This window comes from Enoplosus armatus, chromosome 4 (genome assembly GCF_043641665.1).
Source record: "Enoplosus armatus isolate fEnoArm2 chromosome 4, fEnoArm2.hap1, whole genome shotgun sequence".
Taxonomy (NCBI): Eukaryota; Metazoa; Chordata; class Actinopteri; order Centrarchiformes; family Enoplosidae; genus Enoplosus; species Enoplosus armatus.
Window position 1 is genome coordinate 15,371,500 of NC_092183.1, and position 23,356 is coordinate 15,394,855.

Below are 23,356 nucleotides of genomic sequence, written 5' to 3' on the forward strand. Positions count from 1 at the left end.
TAGTTCACACTTTATTACAGTATATTTTATCATTTTACCTGTTTTCCCAACATATTGATTTTTGGACACGTAAAAGAGATTTGGTTAAAAATACAAATATCAATGCAATTGAACAAGTTGTCTAAGTTAAATTTTGCTTGGGTGGAGTTTCTGTGAGCCATAGTCAAGGATCAGAGCAGTTAAGTTGATGAAGCCGATCCCCTGCAGGCCGAGCTAAGCTGACTCCCCATGCATCTCCTTGATTGTATCCATCCAAATCCAGATATCTGTGCTTATCTAACATCTCACAGTCAGGGATTGTGAAGGTCATGAAAGCCCAGAAGTCCAGTCCTCAACGTACTGCATTGCTGGTCTGCAATTGATTTTCCATTATGTCTCCAATCTGCTGCAGTAATCCAATAGTATCAGGGGACTGAAGCAAAGCAGAGCAAAAAGGAACCTATATGTAGGATCTGTTTCCTGGTGATAGAAACTGTGGGAGTCTCTTTGAATACCTCTCAGCTCTGATGTTGTGATCAGATGGTTTGAAAATGGTTGTGCTCTACTGTGTAAATTGCTGTTCTACTGCTGTCCCTATAATAAAGAACCAGATCTCCCTATTGGAAGAGATAAATTATTTTTAAAATATGTATAATTTCTAAAACAAGTGTGACTGGTTCATTGATTTGTCTGATTCCTGCCTTCATTATTGTTACTGCTACCTTGTCTACTGAGACCAGTGAGGGAATATTACCACAGCTCTGATCTGCATTTTCATCATACCAGACAGCCCATGTCTGCTCTCAGCAACATATTTTCCTTGCCAGCACTGCTTGGCTACAGAGTGGCTATTTGACTTTCACAAGGCTGGCTGGCACCCTTGGCAATATCCCTGAAACCATGGAGGAGATATGGCATGAGAGCCAATGTTTGATCTGCACTCAAGTGTGTTTGTCTGAAGGGTGGTAGAGTTTCTGACAAGGGCAGACGTGTGGACAAGCGGGAAGAGAGTTGTTTAGGAACAGAAGTACTAACAGAGAGAAGAGCTAAGTAGGTAAAGTTTATTTATATAGCACCTTTTAAGAGCAGAAGTCACAAAGTTCTTCACAAGTAGGAATGATAAAGTGAATGAAAAGTACATTGTTGACCAAGTCTGGGTTTTGACAAAGACACAGTCACTGAAAGAGCTGATCACGAGTTTGCCAAGAAACTTCACAGCAACTCTTTTGTCTTTTACATTTTTACTGGACAGTTGCCTTGTCTGTGTGCAGTATATTCGCTTGTGTGTGAAATCTAAGCTTGACAACTGTGTGAAATGGAAATTGACCCAGATTGTGGTTTTCCCCTTTCCATCCATATTTTCTTGTCTACATTGTGCAAACATAGTCTTGCACAGTTTTAACGTATGAAGTCCTTGCTTGACTTTCACAAATGCACCTAAACACACCCACAACTCAACCCCTCTCCACAGGCCAGTTCCAAGTGGTTTTTATTCAGATTTCGACTTTTAAGTACAGAGTTTCCTTTTCATTGATTTGTGTCAGTTTACCCATTTAGTCCTCATACAGACCGCAAAACATCCACTATCTGCCAGAGGCATTGATTTGTATTTGTAGCTCACAGTAATGTAATTGTGACTTGCAGTTTACAAGGTATTGTTATACATATGTGTAACAGTGTAAATGTTTCCTTGTTATACTCCTGTATGCCATTGGTATTTGCAATGGGAGTGCATGACAGTGGTAAGACACGGCTGATTAGGATGATCTATCCATCCATTTTCATCCAAATATACAACCATCTGTCTGCCTCTCTTTTGTTGAGAGGTGAAAAACAGCAGGTCTGTTGTTAACTGCAGCTGCGAGCCTCGCATGGATTGTTCTGGAAACAGTCTGTTGGAGCACCGGGTGGGTTGTGGGGTCAGGTGAGAGAGGGAGAGTGAGAGGTCCAAACAATCCCTTTTTAACACAGACACTCAGGCCAGGGCTGAACAGAGAGCCAGACAGGCCGGCAGGCTCATTAACATTCCTCAGGTTTAGAGCACACAGCCAGTCATACAGTGTAATGGCTCAGGTGGATCAACACCTCATTACACAGTGGGGAACAGAATTATTCTGATTCATTTTTAATGACACAGCTAAGGATTGATAACAGGATTTGGTTTTGTGTCTAGCATTCCAGGTGACTTTTACCTCAGTTCCAGTCACACAAAGTCTTGCGGCAAACATAATCTTTTCATTGAGGATGAGTTAACAAGTTTGACTATATGTGCTTGCGTTCCTTCCCAAGGGGGGAACACAAAGACACAAACTCAAATAAAGACACATAGCTGTAGTTGGGAGGTGGGCTTCCACCAGCTAAAATGTATCTCTATTGGTGTTGTCTCTTTGTTTATAGCAACAGAAGAGCTGGTGCACAAGGACCTAGTCTGGAGATAAGAGTTTAGTGTTTGCTAAATTCTTTTAATATCTGAATCAGTGAGTGTGTGTCAACATGTATTCTGTTTCTGTCTGAAGACACAATTCTCCTTTTGACGCCTATTTTTAAACATGGCTACAACATATTTGGTGCTTTTTTGATAAGTATTACTCCCTGCAGCATTGTAACATAGTTACAGTGGTATTGTTCCATTGAGTGTGTTTATTCTCAGTGCAATAGATTCTGATTTGATGGGGATGTGATTGCTGGTCATAGAGCAGGTGACTGGAGGACATGGTGCTGCAAGTGCTGTTGAAACAGAAAGACATTGTGCAATAGTCAAGGCTCAGGTGCATTTATATGCAGGTGGAGTGGTGACTGCAGGCTTGCCAGAGCTTATCAGACAAAGTCCACATTTTGTCAGTGTTTTTATTAAGCCTCTATTCCTCACTCCTCATATGTGTCCTCGTTTTTCCCACTCACTCAGAAGACACATACTGAGGCACAGATGTGTCATAGTTTCATTGACTTGTGCCACTCTGCCTTACTTTCTCTGGAGAGTGAAGATTTGTAAAACATGAGGAAAGCACACAGGAGAAAAAAGTAAGGAGGGAAGGAAAGAGAGTGACAGGGAGTAGTACAGTAAAAATCATGGGGAACATATGAGGAAATGAGAGAGACTGGTGTTTTGTGGCTCAGTAAGGACTTGCTTGTGCTGTAAGCTGAACACTTTCAGCTCCAGGGGCTACACCTCATTCATACACACACTCTACAGCTCTGCTTCTTTATGAGGTGTTATTTATCCAACACACACACACACACACACACACACACACACACACACACACACACACACACACACAAATGGCCTGGAATATGGAAAGAATTATGAATAGGCTACATCTTTCTAAATCTGCACAGTGTGGTTTTTGATGCGACAGCTGAACTGACTGTCAGGATTGTATTGTTCTCCAAAACTAGACTCTAACAAGAAGAGCTGGGATGGTTATTACACACACATACATAAACATTTCATTAGTCATGAGTGACTGTCAAAGCAGAGATCGCTTGCTGCAGGCCAGTTCAACAGTGAGAGTTTAGAAATAGACTAAATTGCCTGGCACAGATTAATAGGAGAGTGATGGCATTAAAATGGCCTCAACCATAATGCAGTTAATCAAGGAATCTTTGCTTGTGGACATGTTCCCTCCCGTTCTCAGCTTGTCACATCTTAACTTTGGAGCAGCTTCACTTAATGCCGAGGCTGTGAGCGTTTCTTTGCCCTGGTTTCTTATTGTTTAATAATAACTCTTTGTGCGTCTTTTTTCCTGCAGAGGGTCCCCTGACAGATCCAAACCTCCTGATGTTTGCTCAAGCTGACTATCAAGAGATGTCGCCCTGATTGCTGTTTGTCGGGCACAGCTTTTCATTAGGCAAGGTAAGTTTATGCTACTGACTTTTTTTCAGTTACCATATTTATGATATATGAATAGCAATTTTAAGTTGTGAAATTAGTACCAGTAATTTAACTTTATCATAGTTTTGTTTCAGTGCTTTGTGTCTCTTTCAGATGTCAACCACAACAGAAAATGGGATGGGTGGGCCTTGGAGCACAAGCAGAGAGAAAACATACAAGAAGGTAAAAAGTATGACTATTCATACAAGAGCCTCACTGTGTTTGGTTTTATTTGCTTCTTAAGACGAATGTGTCTACCTCCATAACATTTATTTTGGAATGCCGCTGTTTAGAGCCAACAAGTACAAAGGGTCTTTACTTTTAAGCCTATGAGTCAATGAGTCCTTATAAATGTCCTTCTACAGCACATAATGTTCTGACTCCTGCCAGTGCCTGCTGCCAGAGATCAGTCAAGTGCCGGTCACACTTGTTTTCTTTCCTTTTTTTTTTTTTTTTTACTTTAGATGTCATTGGTTATGGCAGCATTTCTTAATGTCACCATTACAAGGCTCTGTGGCTACCACTGTTAGGTTTGGACTAGAAAATGGTCTTTTTGTGGTGGCTACCCACACAACAAGTATGCATATGTCCCAACCCTAACCCTAACCCTTTTTTGGGGTTTTAATGTGTTAGTGTGGAAATTATACTACAAAATTGTACTATACAAAATGTCGATGTATGGTCTGCTATGAAATAACTTAAGTTATAAAAACTAGAGTCTGTGAATGAAATATAAAAATGGCTCAAACAGAAGTAATATCACTCTCAGGCTTTTTCATTCGTTCACATTTACACCCACTCGTGTATGTAATGGGGATAGCAGTGACAGTATGCTATAAGAGCCTGACTAATGGGTTATTTTCTCTTCTATTTTCCCATCTAGACCACATCATCTGCCTTGAAGGGGGCCATTCAGCTTGGTATTGGCTATACAGTGGGCAACCTCACCTCCAAGCCTGACAGAGACGTACTTATGCAAGACTTCTATGTGGTGGAGAGTGTCTTTCTGCCCAGGTCAGTGCTACGTAGTGCCAACCCACTCAGACATAGGTTCACACTTACGCACACAGATTCTACACACAGCAAGACATGTTCTATAATGTTTACATTTTCAGAAGCACTCATTTAACACATGAGTTATTTGTGTAGTAATGGTTTGCATATTGTCATCAAAATAACAAAAGCCAGAGAGCTGCTTCATAAAAACAGATTATGTGTAGGTGGTAACAGGCTGCTCTTTCGCTGTGACGGTTTCCGGATGCTGCAAAATGAATGAATGGAAAGCGACTAAAGACTAAACTTTGCCTGTCTGCCACTCATATATTATGTGTCTGGGTCTCGTATTAAAAACATTTAAAACTACTGTTAATCATGCTCAATGGAAACTGCAGGTGCTGGACATCCAGTCCAAAGAAATGATGCTGCTACTACAAACTGCCACCATCATCATTTAACAACAAAGTAATATTTGCTAGTCTAAGTCATGATGCAGGGATAAAACTATTCTAGTGGATAATCCTGCCAAGAACTGTGAAATCAGCTTACTGTGTGCCTCTTACTGCCACAGTGCAAAACATATGTCAGTGTGTGGCCGCTCCGTCATCTTCAACATTTTATATAATCCAAAACAGACCCAGGAATTCTTTGAAAGTATGATTCATATATTCACACAGTTGATGCTTAGACACATACTGTATCTATTTTTACAATTAATCAGTATGACAATGTCACTTACTAGCACTTATAGTCTCACAGTAGCTAATACAGTCAGTTTTAGAGGATGTCAATTCGATGTGAGCTGTATGAATGGATTTATCATGTTAAATGTTCTATTTTCTATTTAAAAATTTGCTTTGTATGCGTTATCCCGAAATGCAAAGAATTGTACAACAACATTCATCTACATCTGTGGCCAAGAAAGTTTCAGGAAGAGTCTACTTTGTGGTTTACCTTTGAGATGCTGCACCAGGATATGCAAACTCTGTATTGTTTATGCAAACTTGGTCGTGGCACGCACATTTACTCTCCTGATCCTTAGCAACAGCCAAACATTAGTTGGTTTCGGTGTTGGCCCTGCAGTTATGAGTGTTTAAAAACCTGCTGTAGCTTCGCTGAGATGAAGTGAAATACAACGTATGAAAGAAAGCTTGTTACATCATCCTCAATCTGCATTCAATGTCAAGCCTTTTCACATAATGGTGAAATAAATTGAAAGTTATAGTTCAGGGCCAGCTTTTCACTAGTAAAGCCAGCTGAAAAAAATAAATAAATCAAGGCTACATGGCTTGGAAAAAAGAAAATTACACAAGGCACAACAAACAAAACATGATCAGTGAGGAGGTCTGGCATCTGACATAACCATTTCCCTCTCTACTTTTCGAAGTGTTTCTTTTCTGTTCTGTAATAGCACACAAACACAAGCCCCTCTCTTTCTACACACTGAGTATCCTGAGAGAGCGGCTGAGTGATGGAGACGGCTCCCAGATGCTTTTATTGCCTCCCTCCCTCTCACCGCTCCTCTCCCTCTCTTCCTCTTCTTGTTGTTGCTCCTCTCTGGAGGTTTTTCCACTGTTGTTTGTCCTGTCAGTGTAGTTTTGGATGGCTGGAGATGTCGCAGATCACTTTGACTCACACACACACACACAGACACACAGTTTTGTTATTTCTCAGTGCATGTATCTCTGACAACCAGCACACATCTTTCACTGGGCAGACGCACACACAGATGGCTCTCTGATTAGATTGAATTAAACATTTCCAGGTGCTGTGTGTTGCTAAATGGTTTCCATGCAAGGCATGCATTACCATCATGGACTGTCAGTCATTGATGATAGATAATTGTTGTTGCCCTCGTGCACTAAACAGAGCAGTCAGATTTCATTGTAGAGTATCATAGGTATAGTGTTACACAGCAGCACCTGACTGTTTCCTGTATCCCATTACCAAATATGGCACCAGCACAAAACAACAACACAGTAGCCTCTACCCAGAAAACCATCCAAATCCTCAAAATTTTAACCAGGTTTAGAGGTGCCCTGGAAAACAAAAACCTTTATTAACCTACTTCTTGTAGATTTAGGGTCAGTGTGATTGAGTTCAATGAGAGTTTATTTGATGAAAGACTCAATGGCTTACATGCTCACCTTATCGGGCGTACTTACTCCTGTGTCGATGGGGTTCCCCTCAGACACAGGTGACAACTGTTCTTTGTCGAAGCCTGTCTGAGAATCAGTGAGTCAGATATCACAACAAAAAAATGTAGGTTATTTTGTGTGTTTGCTATTTCCTTTCTCCCCCAGAGTCAAGGCTCGTGTGTTGTGTGGTATTTTTTTAGATCCAGTAATCAGAGCCATCTTCAGTCTCCAGGCGAAAGAACTCTATACAGGCCAGTTTGTCACCACAATACTGGTGAATCTGGGTTCCCATAGATTACTTTACTGAAGCCATGTTCATGCATGGGTGGAGCACATTACAAGGGCCCACTGATACACTTACAGGGAGTCAATAGCCTAGATACCCAGGCACAAAGATTGGGTGTTAGGCTTCACTTTCCCCCTGGTGCTACCTGCATGGGATCCTTGTTTGGAGAATGACTGTCTGCGTTAATGTCATTGACATGTTTCACTCATGTAATGTGAAAGGTTTTCTTTATCCCTCCCTTATTTGAGTTAGTGTTTGTGTGTATCTAAAGCACCATTATATGTTTTTGTTTCCTGGTGCTTGGTATTTCATCATACATCCCAGTGAGGGAAGCAACTTGACCCCAGCACATCATTATCCTGACTTCCGCTTCAAGACCTACGCCCCGCTGGCCTTCCGATACTTCAGGGATCTGTTCGGCATCAAACCAGACGACTACCTGGTAAGACTAAAACCTGGCTGAGACTTTGCTGGGCATTATTTGTTCCATCTTCACATGATTATGCACACTCATAATCCAGTCCTCAGGTTCAGTCTTTCTGCTTCTTACCAACTCATTTGCACAATGTCATGCAGATGTGTGGAGGAAGTGTCAGTAAACCAACACCTCTTTTATATTAAGGGTCAAATCAAGCATACACATCGTAAACCTAAGTAAGACACTATAAAACATCAGATCAAATTCAACTACTCTATGTTTTACCCAGAAAAAATTACTTAAAGCAGTATTTTGGGAAATATTCTCATTCACAGTGACTTCCTGGAGTATCTGCTGGTTGCCTGGCTAAGAAATAGTCCTGCACATAACCCCATGTAAAACCACAAATTGTCATTTTTACATGTTTTTGTACATATTAAACAAACAAAATACAATGTGTTAGTCAGTGAGCTTTAGAGGGGCTGGTAGCCGGATTTTGTTGCCTCTGCAAGAAAGCTATTATGCGTATTTTCCCAAATTTCAAACTATTGCTTTAAGCAGTTCAATCAATTAGTGTGTCTCAAAGAACACAGTTAACATTTTTGTAAGCATACTCTATGTTGAACCACACACTTTATTTCTGCTCAATAGTTGATTTATTTGTCCTCATGAACACTTGAATCAGATTTTGTTCCATTGTTTCTATAGGTGCACATGTCAAAAGTACAAATAGAAAATCAACCTTTTTTCCCATAAACAAGAGAGAGGCCTGCTGGTTGTCTTTCTCCTGAATTACTTCCCACTGACTGAACGCTAATCTTCCACCTCAGTGCATACTTAATTGTGACAGAATTCAACATGTATTTTATTGAGTAGTGGGCGGGTAATAGCACACACATCTGTGAAGGGAAAGACAGAATTAGAGGATGAAGTTGAGGTAAAACTTTGGGGTGGTGGAGATATTGGAGGTAATGACTGAGCTAACGGAGCATGCCCTCATTACAATGCTTTTAACCAGAAACAGACAGAGAGAGTAATGTTTTTAAAGAGATTCTGAGAAGAGACTCACCTGTGTTTCTGTTGGTGAAAATATTCTCTGACTGAAGCTTTGGATGTCTAATATCACTCACGAGGCATATTCAAATACCCATGTCAAAGCCTTTACTTATGTACCCTACATGCCATGCTATATGTTAATTAAATTTGCTGCTCATAAGTATACCTTGTTTCCATGTTCATCCCTACTTTACACACGCTAGCTTGAAACAAAAATTAGATTTTGTGCAATCTTGTTTCTGCCTCCAAGCCTTTCAAAACCCCACCAGCTGCATTCTTGTTTTTGAATGCCAATTTTTTTTCTGCATAAGTGAAAGACAAAAGGCTCTGGAGGAGACACAGGGAAGAAATGTAACTTCAAGGCAGAAGGCACAGCAGCTTAGAGGATGTACTCATGATTGATGTCCTTGAGGTGATGATGAATTCATTCAGACAGAAGCCACACAGCAGAGTCTAATTAAAAGAGAGAACACATACACACACACACACACACACACACACACACACACACATTGATGTGATTGCAGACTTTCATCAATGGAAGAGTCTCTGGAGAGAGAGAGAGTGGATGCCTCCAGTGATTCTCCTCGCCTCTGAACATTATGCACTCATAACACACTGATTAACATCTAACCCTTCTCTTCAGTCGCTGCTCTCACAGTCTCTTCCTCACACGTTGGCATGAAGGTGTTTTTTTGGTGTTTTTTTGAGAAGCACAAGCAGTAATTGCTCCTTGCACCCTCGGCTGAGGAACTTATGTTTCTGCCCATGTTAGTGTTCTTGTTGGCAGGAATGTTCAAATATCTGTAGATTTCATTGGCAGACAGAAGCTTTGGGCTCATGTGATCCAGATCTAGTATTTCTGCAATTAACTGATTAATGTTTTTTGAACAATGAAATTAATGTAGACAGACACCTTTCATTGACGTGCTGGTAATGTATTATATGGCCAAATGTGGACAATTGTGTACTTTATTGTACTTCTGGTCTGGGACCCTTTAGTTCTAACTAAAGGAAATCCTACAGCATACAATGACATTTTAGACAATGTGTGTGCTTCCAACTTTGTGACAACAGTTTGGGGAAGGCCCTTTTCTGATTAAACATCAACAGTGCCCTTATGCACAGAGCCAGATGGTAAATGGACTTAACTTATATATAGCACTTTTAAACCTTAACGGTTCCCAAAGCGCTTTATAGATTGGTCTCATTCACCCATTCACACACACATTCACACTCCGGTGGCAACGGAGCTGCCAGGCAAGGTGCTGGCCTCCATTGGGAGCAACTTAGGATTCAGTGTCTTGCCCAAGGACACTTCGACATGGGGGGACTGGGGGAACTGGGGGAACTGGGGATCAAACCGCCAACCCAGCTTTCCTAGCGGAGCAGAGGCTATTATAGCAGCATATTGATGGTTTTGGAATGACATGTTCAGCAATCACATATCAATGTAATGTCTAAGTGTACACTTAATTTGTTTGGGTGCTCACATATTTTTGGCCACATAGTGTATGAAGCCACTAAAAATTTGAATAGAGACCTGGTGCTTTTGTATCACAAGACTTACTGTAAATACCCTAAGGCCAGTGAAGCTTTACTATAGTTTTTTTTCTTCCCGCACTAAATTAACAAAAGGTGTCTGTGGTGTAGCATCTTTGTTTAATCGTGTTTTCCATATAAACTTTAAATAGTGAAAATGTTATTTTCTGTGTAGTAGTTTATGTCTTCAGAGCTGTTTATGTCTGGATATGTTCCAAGTGAAGCTGTTTTTGAGTAGTCCGACCTCTGTTTCATGTGAAATGTTAAACTGGTTTGTTGATGTTTTTCTTTCCTCAGTACTCTCTGGTAAATGAGCCTCTGATTGAGCTGACCAACCCGGGGGCCAGTGGCTCTCTCTTCTACCTAACCAGCGATGACGAGTTCATCATTAAAACCGTCCAGCACAAAGAGGCCAAGTTTCTCCAGAGATTGCTACCTGGATACTATATGGTGAGAAAACAAAGAAGAAAAACTCCACTTCTGGGTCTACAATATTTATTTAGTTTTTAAACAGTACCAAGTTTTGTGTGCTGGGTTTTCTGTAGCTACATAACTAAAAACCTATTATATTTATCCGGTAATTTGCAACATAATGTAGCCGTTCAGTAATGACCAAAGTCTGTATTTTGATCCTGGTCCCTGCATTTTGACTCAAGCTGTCTTTCACTTCACAGAACCTGAACCAGAATCCACGCACGCTGCTGCCCAAGTTCTACGGACTGTACTGCATCCAGTCTGGTGGCATCAACATCCGACTGGTGGTGATGAACAATGTGCTGCCACGCTCTGTCAAAATGCACTACAAATACGACCTGAAGGGGTCCACCTACAAGAGACGAGCATCCCGGAAAGAGAGAGAGAAGGCTTGTCCGACCTATAAAGATCTGGACTTCCAGGACATGCATGAAGAAGGGCTTTACTTTGATGCAGAGACTTACAACAACCTAATGAAGACCCTGCAGAGAGACTGTCGGGTAGGTGGTTTTAGCAGTGTGTGGAGCAAGTGATTTTGTGTATGTGTGCTCACTCTTGTCTCTGTCTGTTCGTTGGACTGGCTTTGAAATTGCAAAGTCATACCACAACAGGAAGGTCACTATTATTCCATAACAGGAAGCTGTGCAACAAACAAGGAAGTCTAGGATCAGGTGATATTTGTTTTATTATCAGAATACATTCCTTCAAAAGGCCATTTCTGTTGCATTCTCATGCCGTCATTCCTTCACTAAATCATTTGGACCTGAATGCAGCAAAGTCCCACATGGACATTATGTCATATGCGATATCTGAGCTTAGAGGAGATTGCTTTGAACCTGAGAATTTACTGGAGTGAAGGGACATTGCTGTTGAAGGGATGTCATTGACCTCTCATTCTTGTAACCGATTATGGAAGCTTAAACACATAATAAGCGTAAGTTAACCACATTGTGTACTATTTAAGGACAGTGTGTGTGCATCTTAGATGGGACACAATGTTTTGAATTTTCCACGTGTTTGCCAGTGGGACCACAGTGTGTTTCCACTGTGTGTTCAGTCTAAGCTTTCACTTTTCCCTTGGCTCTGTTCTCCTGTCTCTGTGCTGGTACGTTTCAGTACATGCTCTCCAAACACTGAATGTGATTAAGACATGATCCTGGTAGCATGAGAGACTCGGAGCTTGATACAAAAATAGTTCTCCAATCTAAAGGCTCGCATTCTTCTCTATTTTAACGCAGAGGCCAGGAGACTGTCTGCTGGTGGAGGAGAGTTGGAGATTAATAGGAGACATGGTCTGTGCTCTGGTGATCCACCAGTATTTCCCTGCTTTTAGAAGCACGAAAAAACAACATACAAAATTAGTTAACTGAAATAGTTCCGATTATCCTTTTTGTCTATCTATATTACACCAGTGTTAGAGAGATTGTTTGTAAAAATAGCCTACTGTAGTAGTGGAGACTGAAGAACCATGTACAATACATTTTCAGATTTTGCTGATGTATATGCAAACCCCAATTGAAGGCAAGGAATGAGCCTCCAGGCTTTAAAAAGCAAAATACCCAGAACAGAACAGCTGAATTGCTGATTTGCTTGTCCTCTGCCTCTAAAATAGCAACAACTGAGACACTGAGGCTACTCAACCACAGAGTTATGTGCTAGAAATGTAACTGAAATCCACAGATGGTTGGTTGAAAAACAATGGATTGTCAAATTGTACAATACTTAGTTTGGGTTGGTTTCCTCAGTTCCCCCGTTGTCCTTGATGTGGACAAGGTGGATGGCCTCTTGGAATAGCTTTATGAGTGATGACAATGTGACTTCCAGACACTGATTTAATGTGTTTTACCCTCATAGTGGCTGGTTAATGATGGGGTTTAGAGCCTAAAGCCCCCTGTGTTGTAATCCCATTTGTTCTGCTTGACATACAGTAACTGCACACACGCACACACACAGCTCCTCCATAGGGTTTGGGGTCCACGCTCTGATATTACAACCTAGAACCTGATCAGGATGTTACTGTAAGTGTGGGTCGGTGTATCAGATGAGGTCCAGAGACTGGGAAGAAAGACTTCCTGCCAGACTTCCTGCTGGGCCCGGCTAACCTGCCAGACCTGGCAACCCTGCATGGCACCATTCAGCTAACAACTTAATGACTTCCATTACACTAGCCTCAGCTTTAAAGTTTCAATTTTTAGTGTGTGGGAATAGAAGAACCTTGATTGTTTTATCGGCAAACAGTGATTGATGGCGCATGGAATGGAGTTAGCGGTAATGAACAGTGTGATGCTGTGGTTATATTTAGTTCAGCATGTTAAGTAACAGAGTACTCTTCTCTTCTCTTCTCTTCTCTTCACGTCTCTGTTCTGCTCGCCTCTGCTCTCCTTGTGTGTTGTCGAAAAGCAAATTTTATGCTACACATAAAATGCAACTACTGTACTTGAGTATTTTCTTCTCATGCCACTTTCTAATTCTACTCCACTACATTTTGGAGGGAAATATTGTACATTTTACTCTACTACAATTATTTGGCAGCTTTAGTTACTTTCGATTAATCGACAACTATTTTGATAATCGTTTGTCATTTTTCATGCAAAAATATTTCATTGTTCCAGCTTCATAAATGTGAGGATTTGCTGCTTTTCCTTTTAATTGCTTTAATAATCTTTTTTTTTTCTTTTAATTTCATTTTTTTGGTAGGTTTGTAGTATCAATCAATTAATCGAGAAAATGATCAGTAGATTAATCCATAATGAAAATTAGCTCCACCTTAACTAACTACAACATTAAAATCTTGCTTTTGCATTAATACATGAGTAGCAAGAAATCTAATGATATAATATATATATATATATAATATAATCTTCATTGAGTTCTTTTACTTAATATTTAATATACTTTAAGTATATTTTCCAGATTATACTTACATACTTTAGTTGTAGTAACCATTTTGATGCAGGACTTTTACTTTACTGAAGGATTTGAATACTTCCTCCCCCACTGATGAAATGACATGACTGTCATTTAAATGAAATCATTTTCTGGTTTCTTCCACACTAGTTTGTGGTTTAGTGTTGCTCTTTTGGGAAAGGGGAGTATCCTTACAGGAAAGGTGTGTAAACAGGTGTGAACAGCTGTTGCTTCCCCACTTTTTAAGTCTGGATCACAAGCTTTTAGACAAACCTGGGTCTTGTGATATTGGGTTAGAATAAGGTTATGGGACTTTAGAGGAACTTTAAGTGATCTCCTCAGGTTATGGCCCTTCTCATCATCATTAACCAATATGCTGACTTTGCCGATGTCCTCTATTTTCTTTTTAATGTTTTCTTAAGCAGATTGCAGCCAGAATGACATTCTTTCCTTTTGCTAAGTCAGTGCTTCCTTAACCTTGCAGCACATTCACATCTACAACCTTACCCAAATGTACCCTTGACAGGCAATGTCTACCCGCCTCTATGTGTCACATTTTGTATATATAAAGTATATGGTGTGGTGTGTGTGTCTGCATATATGTAAGTGAGGCTGTTGAGCAGCAGCTGTTAGAGACTCTGTGCTATACAGTTTGTTATTGTCATGGCTTCCTGCACTCGCCTCCTGAGCGGGAAACAAAGTGCCCTCTAAGCAGAATCGCTGTCCATTTCCATGAGTAAGCAGCTAACCCCGTCACCCCAGGAGAGGCTGCGGCCCAAAACACAGAGGAGGGGTCGGCAGAAGCCAAGCAATAGGGGGTAAGGGACGCAGAGGGAATGAGGAAGTGGAAGGGGATTGATGTCCTATGAAAGTACATGTGGTGACGCCTCTGAAAAATATATTTGAGCTATTTTTCCAGTGCTTGTAGTGTTGTGATTTCTGTTTCATAGAAACGTGGGAGGTCAGAGTTGAGTTGAAGCAGAAAGCAGAGCAATGAGACAAAGAGGAGGATGAGCAATGTGTTTGAGAGGATATTTCTGCTATGTGGGACACTTCTAGGGAAACGCAGGGTACACTCTCTTCCTTTTAAGTCTACTCTCTCCATTACTCTGCAGCTCCCCTGATACTCCCCAAATGCCAAAACAACACAAGGCATTAATAATTCATGTTGAACTCCACTGTACAGAGAGAGTGAGACAGAGAGGGTTTACTGTAGAGCAAGTGCTGTGTGTGTGTGTGTGTGTGTGTGTGTGTGTGTGATTTGAATCAGAGCATCATGTCCCTGTTGCATTACACTGACTGTTCAGCAGCTGTCTTTGAGGCAGACATAATGATGATAGTGATGCTGATGCTGATGATGTCAAGCTGTTGAGACAGTTTTGTTCACAGCACATGTTTGACAGTTGAGACCTCGTCATGTTGCGGCCAGCTCATACCAAATGACATCCACATACTCTCTTAATTCTGTTATAGGAGTCCTTTAATTTCCCATACAAACAAGTGTAGAAATAAGGATTCAGACAATGTAGACATGCATTCTTGACAATAATGGGTTGCATAACAGCCAGTTTAGCCAATCATAAACAACCATTTACTGTATGGTTCCCCCTCTTCTCAGCCATGTGATCCTATGACAACAATGGCTTCTCTCACTCTCAGCTGCAGGAAACCAAGGCCTTGACCTTGCAGTCAGAAGTCAGTAAGGCTTCAACAGGAACCTTAACCACATTCCCTACACATGGCTAAAACCTGTTGATTACACTAATGATTATTTTCATTATCTATTAATCTACTGATTATTTCTCTATGAATCAACTAATTTCTTCATCTATAAAATCTCAGCAAATTGAGAAAAATGCCCATCACAAGTTTCGAGAGCCCATGGTCATGTGTTCAGATGTCTTGTTTTGTCCCACCAATAGTTAAAAGTCAAAGATATTCACTTTACTATCAGAGAAGAGTAAGAAACCCAGAAAATATCTGAATAAATAAACTAAATAAACTCTACATTTGTGAAGCTTGTAATGTTCAGTTTTTTGTTCACGATGTCAGAAAACAGAAATAAGTGATTTTTAAATTGTTTTAAATTACAATTAGGTTTTATTTTTGGGACACGTTTTATCAGGAACAGAAGAAGAAAAAGAAGACAATGCCAAAATATAGACATTTTGTGGAACTGATCTGCATAATTTAAGACTTAATTAAGTCTGTGTGCCTTTACAAGTCTGTACAACAGTGACAAAATTAAAAGCCACATGTCCTTAATGTAATATGTGAATTATAAATGCATACTTTAGCAGAAACATTCCTGCGACTGTAACTTGAGTCAGCGTATGCCAAGGATGAGAGACCCAGCAGATAGACACATACTTAACCTCCTAAGACCCAAGCTCTATCTTAATTTCTCTTTGCTATTTGGGCTTATTGGGACCTGATAAGTATAAAAACTAAGCATCATCTGTTGACATGATGTAGTTCCACAAAGGGGGACAATTTTGAATTTCCATATAAGCAGAATTAAGTATTATGGTATAACCCAAAATGTGATGTCCACGCATGAGGATGCCAGGTCTTAGGAGGTTAAGAAAGCTTGCAGTATATTAATGTCACTACAAAGTGGGGCACGCCAGTGAGCACTATGGGGAGCTCTATAGCCCTACTGGCACAGAGATAGATGGGTGGAGGAGTGCTTCAGGGTGGAATATACTGAGAAACATCAGAGATTTGTTAAAGATCAGGGGATGCTGTGACAAAGCTCACTTCCTACAGGAGTGTTAGGATTAGCCTTTCCCATTCACTTTGAGAAAACTGAGCTGGGTTTGAAATGAGAGCAGAGGGCAGGTTGCACAGGGGAGAGACCCAGACACTTGGCTGTTAGGCCTCTATTACACTCTTCAAACTGATATTTTTCTGTGCCTGTACATGTAAACAGTATTTTTCGGAATCTTAAGAAAATCTTTTGCACAAACAACCATAGAAAAGCAGCTGTTTTCTTTTAGCTGTGACGGTTTGATTGTTTGCCTGGGAAAGCTGGGGCCAGGACGCACAGTAATGGCCTTCTGTAGGCAGCCTGGTGTGCGTGGCTCTATTCAAAATGGCTACAGTTTGAATAGGCTGGGGGAGTTCGAGTGAAGGGATGCAAATCGTTGATATGGAAAAGGCAAAGCTCAGACAAAAGCCCCAGTGTTTGTTTGAGTCAGTCATTGAGTCTATTTTGTGTGTGTGTGTATGTGTGTGAGTATGAATGTGCGTGACTATGACTTTATACATCAGCAGCTTCTATTACAGATGAAGACTGGATTTACAACTAACACTAATAATGTCTTCATTGACGATGCATTGAAAACGGCTTATCTAGAGAAAGATGAGAGTGAGTTGTAGGTCAACTTCAAAACACTATTGGTCTCACATTCTTCACAAAAACAGGCCAGTTTTCTCTGGATTCTGGGTCACGGCTCTCTTTGATTATATCAGAAGGTTTTTTTTATTGCCTCCAATCCTATTAGTCTTAGGAATGTGTTATTTCTGGAGTGTAAGTGAGAATGCTCAAGACAATAATGATAAACGTTTCATCAGGCTTAGTCACTATGTAGTGTTTTCAACATTTTCTTCTTTAGCCTGACTTTCCCTAACCTCCTTAACTTCTTCTTCTCTTCTTTGTGGTGTTTCATCAACTAAAGATCCACACATTAAAGAGGGAGGTTTCTGACAGAGGATTCGTTGAGAGTTGCATGATTTTTGATTCTTGTTCTCTGACTGAAGGGAACTGAAGGGATTGACTGGAAAAAATATTTGCAGAAGTAAAGAGCTTTCATCTCCTCCTGTCAATGCTTTCTCTCTTTCTCTGCCACCCCCTTTTAAACACTTAATTATTCAAGTAACGTTTTATAAGATAAGCCTGGCTACCTGGCAGTGACCTTGGTCCCATTCCCAGATCAAGCTCCTGCCTCTCTCTCTACCCTTGTCTCGCCATGACTGCTTTACTCGAGCATTAGGAGACATGAAGTCGCAGAGTCTCTGGGAAACTGGGCAAAAGGCTCCTCAGACAGGTCAATGTGTAACACTTGGCTCACTGTGGAGAAACCACCTTGTTTATTTAGCTCAAAACTGGTTTAAACAGAGATTTCCTTTTGCTAACTCACGGCCTTTGAGGCGCTGAAGCATGTTGGGTGATAAAAGTGTTTTGGGAGGATTTTTTTCAAAACATTTCATAATGTCGTTATATTTACTGTCATGGAGCTGAAGGTGAATCATCCAGTCCAGGAGGATAATCTCTTTAGTGTTCAAAAGGTCATTGAAAAAATTTGAAATATCCTGTTTATTACAAACTGGTTTATCATTAATTATCAATGGACTCATCATGCATTTCTTGTAAATAATGCATGTCTTATAACTTCTTATAGGTGCTGGAGAGTTTTAAGATCATGGACTACAGCCTGCTGCTGGGTGTGCATGTCCTGGACCAGAGCCAGAGAGAAGGAGGTGAGCAGGGCCAGGCAGGGGGGGACGGGAGAAGACCTGTGGGTCAGAGGGTGCTCTACTCCACTGCCATGGAGTCCATCCAGGGAGATGGCAAGGCTGCTGAAGCCCTCACCACAGACGACACGTAAGTCGGCTCGGCTGGGGGAAACCAACCATATTATGCGCACATATTTGGGCATACACACTCTGTCTGTGAGAGAAAAGGTGGAGATTAAGAGCCAGACAGAGGCACAGTTATACAACCGTGCTCATACCTCGCACTGGACACTCAAGCAGAGTACACACAGTCTGGCTCTCATATAACCATAGCTACACAAATACAAACACAGCCACTGTTCTGCGTATTTACAGCAATACACATGAATGTAAACACTGTGCCTCTTTTACAAACATTTGTGCGTAGGCATTTTGCCTTTATTTGAACAGTGTTTCAAGCATTGCAGATGAAGAACAGTAGCTATTCTCTGACTGCTGGTGTGTTTTTATTCTGTTTTAGGATGGGGGGCATCCCTGCCAAAACACACAAAGAAGAAAAGCTGCTCATCTTCCTGGGTATCATAGATATTCTTCAGTCATACAGGTACTGATATTTATGAGATTATATAAACCTGCTGTCATTATATTTCTAATACTGGGGCTTTCTTATTATTACTGATCGGAAAATGAATTCATCTGTTGACTGTTGGGGCTATGAAACCCATTTAAATGTGACTTTATGATCTGCAGAAATTTCAGTTTCTGAAAAGTGAAATGTCTCATTAATGGCGAATAAAGATGTGACAATTAAGAGGGAATGTGCATGAATAGTTAAGGACTCAGTATGACAGCATGGGATGATTGCGTTGATTGATGCTTGCCCTACGACAAGACCAATTAATGTTGAATCATCACCCTGCATAGATGGAAAGAGCCACTGACCACTTTATCAGACTGCTAAAAGGGCTCAAGACTTTTTCTCTATCCAACACAACACAGCAGTCTTCTTTATTTACACATTGATTTTTTGTCCTGAGAGCAAAATCGCCAGGTAACAGAGGAGGTAGCTTTTTGGCTCATCGGCTTTTCAAACTTGTGGAAATTTAAAAGCATCACATAATTCTTTGTCAGCCTGGTTGGTGGGTGAGGTGAGTCGGGTCAGGAAGGAAGGATGAATAGGCCCAATTTGTCTCCACTTATCCTGCCTTATTGTGGGTAGCTTGCTTCACTCACACACAATGTTAAAAAACTTTTGTGTATTTTCTGCTTAAACGCTGAAAAATAACGCTGCTTTGTGTTGCGCCAAGGGGGAAGAGTCTCAGGAATGATCAAGCATAGAGGGAAGTTGTTGGGTAAGGGGATTCATTTGTGACAAGGCTTCTTCTTGTTTTGTTTCTCCCCAGGTTCATTAAAAAGTTGGAACATTCGTGGAAAGCCTTGGTGTACGATGGCGTAAGTTATTACCTTGTTCAAATCTGACACTGCTGCTTTTATGAATGAGCCTTTTGGTCACATACTCATTACATCTACTAAAAGCCCAGCATTTCCTTTGTCTGTCCTCAGGACTCCATTTCAGTGCACCGGCCCGGGTTTTATGCTAGCCGCTTCCTCAAGTTCATGAGCACACGGGTCTTCAGGAAGACTCAACGTAAGTCTCCAGGTTGATGATTGTCAAATACGGGAGGGAAAGCTGCCCACATGCCAAACAAAACAAACAAAGAAAAGGGGCAGCAATGGGAAGAAGGAAATCCTGGCCTGATAAGAAGAGCTGTCTGTTGTTGTCTTCTATAGCTAGCTGTTTGAGGCACATGATCCATTTTGTGCAGAAATGTGAGCTCTGATTAAATTTTAGGATTAAATAACACACTTTTGTTCTTTGAAATTAAGGACTTCATGTTGGTTATGTGTTAACAATCATGTGGCTAGGTCATTAAAAACTGACAGACTGAGTTTGTTGTTTGGAAATCCCGAAACAAAAGTACACACTTACAAACCACCGAGGTGGATAAAAAAAAGCTTGATAAACTCCTTTAGTCCAGGAAGTGAGAATCGTCGATTCCCCCTTTTAAACGTCCGCCTCAGCAGAAATCAAGCACACAGCGCTGATCGATGTATGATGTATTTACCAGGAAACATTCAAACCATTCTATCTGCAATCTATTCTCAGTGTTGTGGGCATGGCTGTAGGTAAAGCCAGGAAGCAGTTTTGGAACTTCACATTAACATCATATATAGTAACAATGTTATGCAACCATGTGGGACCCCCCCTTTGGAAATAAACATGGCTGAAGCAAAGATTTGAGGATTTAGCCGTGCTATTAACCATCGCCAAGTCCCGTCAGAGGGAGATGACAGGGAAGGATTTAATTTCATGCCCTGCTTGGGAGGCAGACTAAGGATGGCTTAGGGGACACTTGTGTAATCGTCATTGTGCATTTTAACAGTCGGATGACTTTATTGCTAATTTTGGAGGCAGAGCATTGGACTTTCATTGTGTCTCTTACCACTATCTCCTCCAATTATCTTCTCCTCTTACTCTTTCTGCTTTTGCTTCCCTGAATCGTTGTCTCTCTCTTTTCCTTGTCTTTCCCTCTTTCCCCTCCCAGTAATTCGATTCTCCCCTTCAAAGAGGACTCGTACTTCCATCCCGGCTCTGAAGTCGTCCTCACAGGAGATCCTTTCATCGCAGGCAGATGAGAGGAACGAGGAGGACAGGAGGGACAGGCTGGGAGGAGCTTGCAGTCTGGCCAGTCTGGACGGACAAGGTACACAAAATCAACAACTTTTTAGGAAAACCTCACTCTGACCATGACAACTTATAGTACACTGTGAAGCTATTTTCTTCCATACAGTTTGTCAGACAGCGTATCCTGGATGTTTGACAAATAATTATTAATGAGATTTTATGATAAATGCACTTGCCATTTTACCATTATCCTCACCATGTCTTGTTCTAATCTGCCGTTTCTCCCTCAGTCATTTTCTAGTTTTTTTATGGCTTAGTGGGAGCTTTTTAGAAACACTCGAGGCCCATAAACAGCCACATGCATTCGGCCATAAAAATGTTGTCCTCTCATCACAGCCCCAGGTGGATGCTGTCACTGGTTGATATAGTGTTTAGCTTTGATGGAAAGAAAACAGAGGCTACCTTGTTAATAGCAGCCCTTCAAATACAGAATTTGCGCATGTGTGTGTCCATGGGGCATGTGTAAGAAAAGGGATGTGTAGTTTTAGCTGTGTTATTCTTGTCTCCCCTCTCACTCTCTCTCATGATCATAATCTGACCCCAGTACAAAAAGGTATATGAGCCATGTGTTTGAGAAAGGGCCGGCAATGATGCACACGTTCAGCAGCGTCTGACCTTTGTGTTTGGTACGAAGACGGAGTGTTAGCCAACGCCACACCGGAAGAAACAAGGACATGGGTGTGGAGCGGAAAGAGAAGTCATGGGGTCATGTGTCCTCTTTCTCTTTACAACCGAGCACTCTCCCACCAGTGTCTCCAGCTGTGACGCAACATACTATAAAGCAATTTGGATTGTTAGACTTCCCGACTCTCTCTTTTCTGTTGCTAAATCAGTCTCAAAGAGGACAGAAGAAATCTGTTTTACTCCGAAAGTGTGACGTTGATTCAGAGAAATATTTGTCAGTTTATTGGAACCATTTAATCAATTAACTTAAATCAAATTCTCATGCCCTGGTTTCAGTCATTAGGCTTGTTTAAACTTTGCAGTCCACAATGGACAACACACAAGTTACAAGAATAACTCTCTCTCCTTTCCTCTGGTTTTTTGTTTTTTCTTGATGGATGATCCAATGTCAGCTTTACATTCAATACCGCTATAAAAAGCTGTATTGATCATATTGATTGACTTACATATTTGGTCTTCCAAGAAATTATGGCAGTGGGTATCAGTGTTGGTCGATATGTGTTTGAACTTTGTATGTAAAACTGGTGGAGTTCCCTTTTAATTGTGCAGTTTTCTCACCATGGGTAGTACTACACAGCCTGTGAAAAAACTGAAACTATATAATGTCTCTTTGGATCTGGAGCTTTCAAAAGGCTTTGATACTACAAATTTAACAACGTGCCTGACAAACTGGCAGTAAGGGTCAGACGACAAGGTAGGAAATGGGAAATGTAGGACAGTGTGCACTTGTTTTCCTTTACTGATATCACATGCATGTGAATGTTTTCTTCTCAGCTGTGTTCGGTTCGTACCTGCGTCCCGATCTGGTGCCTGCCAACCCGTCCTTCTACGAGGGCTCCTCCATGGGAACCATCTCCACCTCCTCCATCTTTGTCAATGTGGACAACCAAACAGAGGAGAGGTACGGCGTCTTCTTGTTTTACTTTCTCTTTGATTATATCATGAGACTCTGCTGATTTAGTGGTGGAACGTGTAGTTTATCACCTAAAAAACATGATGTAGGGTTACTTTACACAATATGGCCTTGAAGACGAGAAAGACTTGCCACGCCCGACACACACATGCGTGCGCACACTCCCACGTTATTGTCACCTGTGCTCTTACATCACATGGTCTTATTGGTGACGTGCGTCATGGAGCAGGTGACTCAGCTGGCTTGGCAACCTTCATCCTTCATCCAATACGCATACACACACTTCCTACACAACATATAGACAGTGCAGTCAAAGAATGAGTGGTATGATGGTGGGTACTTTTAGTCTCTTTCATGTACAACACACGGAAGAAGAAATACTCCAGAAGTACTATACAAATCTTTTTGCTTTGGGCAGAAAGGCCTTGGTTGGCTTGACTTGACTTCATTTCATTAATCAGCAATTCTTACGGCATAATTAATAGAATATTTTAATGGTATAGTGTTGAGCAATAGTTGAAGTTATTTATTACATCATATTATAATGCAAAAGCTGATGACAATGGTACTGTACATTATGAAATAATAATTAACATAATCAACAGGTTTTATAACACCTTTTATTACAATTTCATTCTGCCTCTCGCTAGAAGCTTCTGTACACTTTGTCCTCTGCCCTCTGCGTGTTTCCCATCTTTCACCTTTCCTTCTCTCCAGCAGTGTCAGGTTCAGCTTGCTTTCTGGGGCTCCATTGTGTGACTTGCCTAGTCTTGTCCTCTCATCAGTCACCTGGTGCTGCACTGACATTGTTCTGTCAACTGTTTTCATAAATATTTAAACAGTGGCTTTGACATGGTCTTACTTAGTGCCATTATGCTGCAGAAA

The 23,356-nt window shown here is 41.0% G+C and overlaps 1 protein-coding gene across 1 annotated transcript in view; it reads left to right on the forward strand.

Annotated features, from left to right (window-relative positions):
* The window catches only part of pip5k1bb (phosphatidylinositol-4-phosphate 5-kinase, type I, beta b), a 33,957-nt gene that overhangs the window by 7,731 nt on the left and 2,870 nt on the right, over positions 1-23,356 (forward strand). Inside the window, exons 2-13 of the mRNA XM_070904957.1 lie at positions 3,732-3,835; positions 3,968-4,036; positions 4,737-4,867; positions 7,598-7,715; positions 10,587-10,739; positions 10,964-11,263; positions 18,074-18,276; positions 18,649-18,732; positions 19,532-19,580; positions 19,692-19,776; positions 20,735-20,893; positions 22,333-22,459. Coding sequence (XP_070761058.1) covers positions 3,968-4,036; positions 4,737-4,867; positions 7,598-7,715; positions 10,587-10,739; positions 10,964-11,263; positions 18,074-18,276; positions 18,649-18,732; positions 19,532-19,580; positions 19,692-19,776; positions 20,735-20,893; positions 22,333-22,459 — 1,478 coding nt within the window. The 5' untranslated portion in view covers positions 3,732-3,835. The remainder of the gene's footprint in view (positions 1-3,731; positions 3,836-3,967; positions 4,037-4,736; positions 4,868-7,597; positions 7,716-10,586; positions 10,740-10,963; positions 11,264-18,073; positions 18,277-18,648; positions 18,733-19,531; positions 19,581-19,691; positions 19,777-20,734; positions 20,894-22,332; positions 22,460-23,356) is intronic.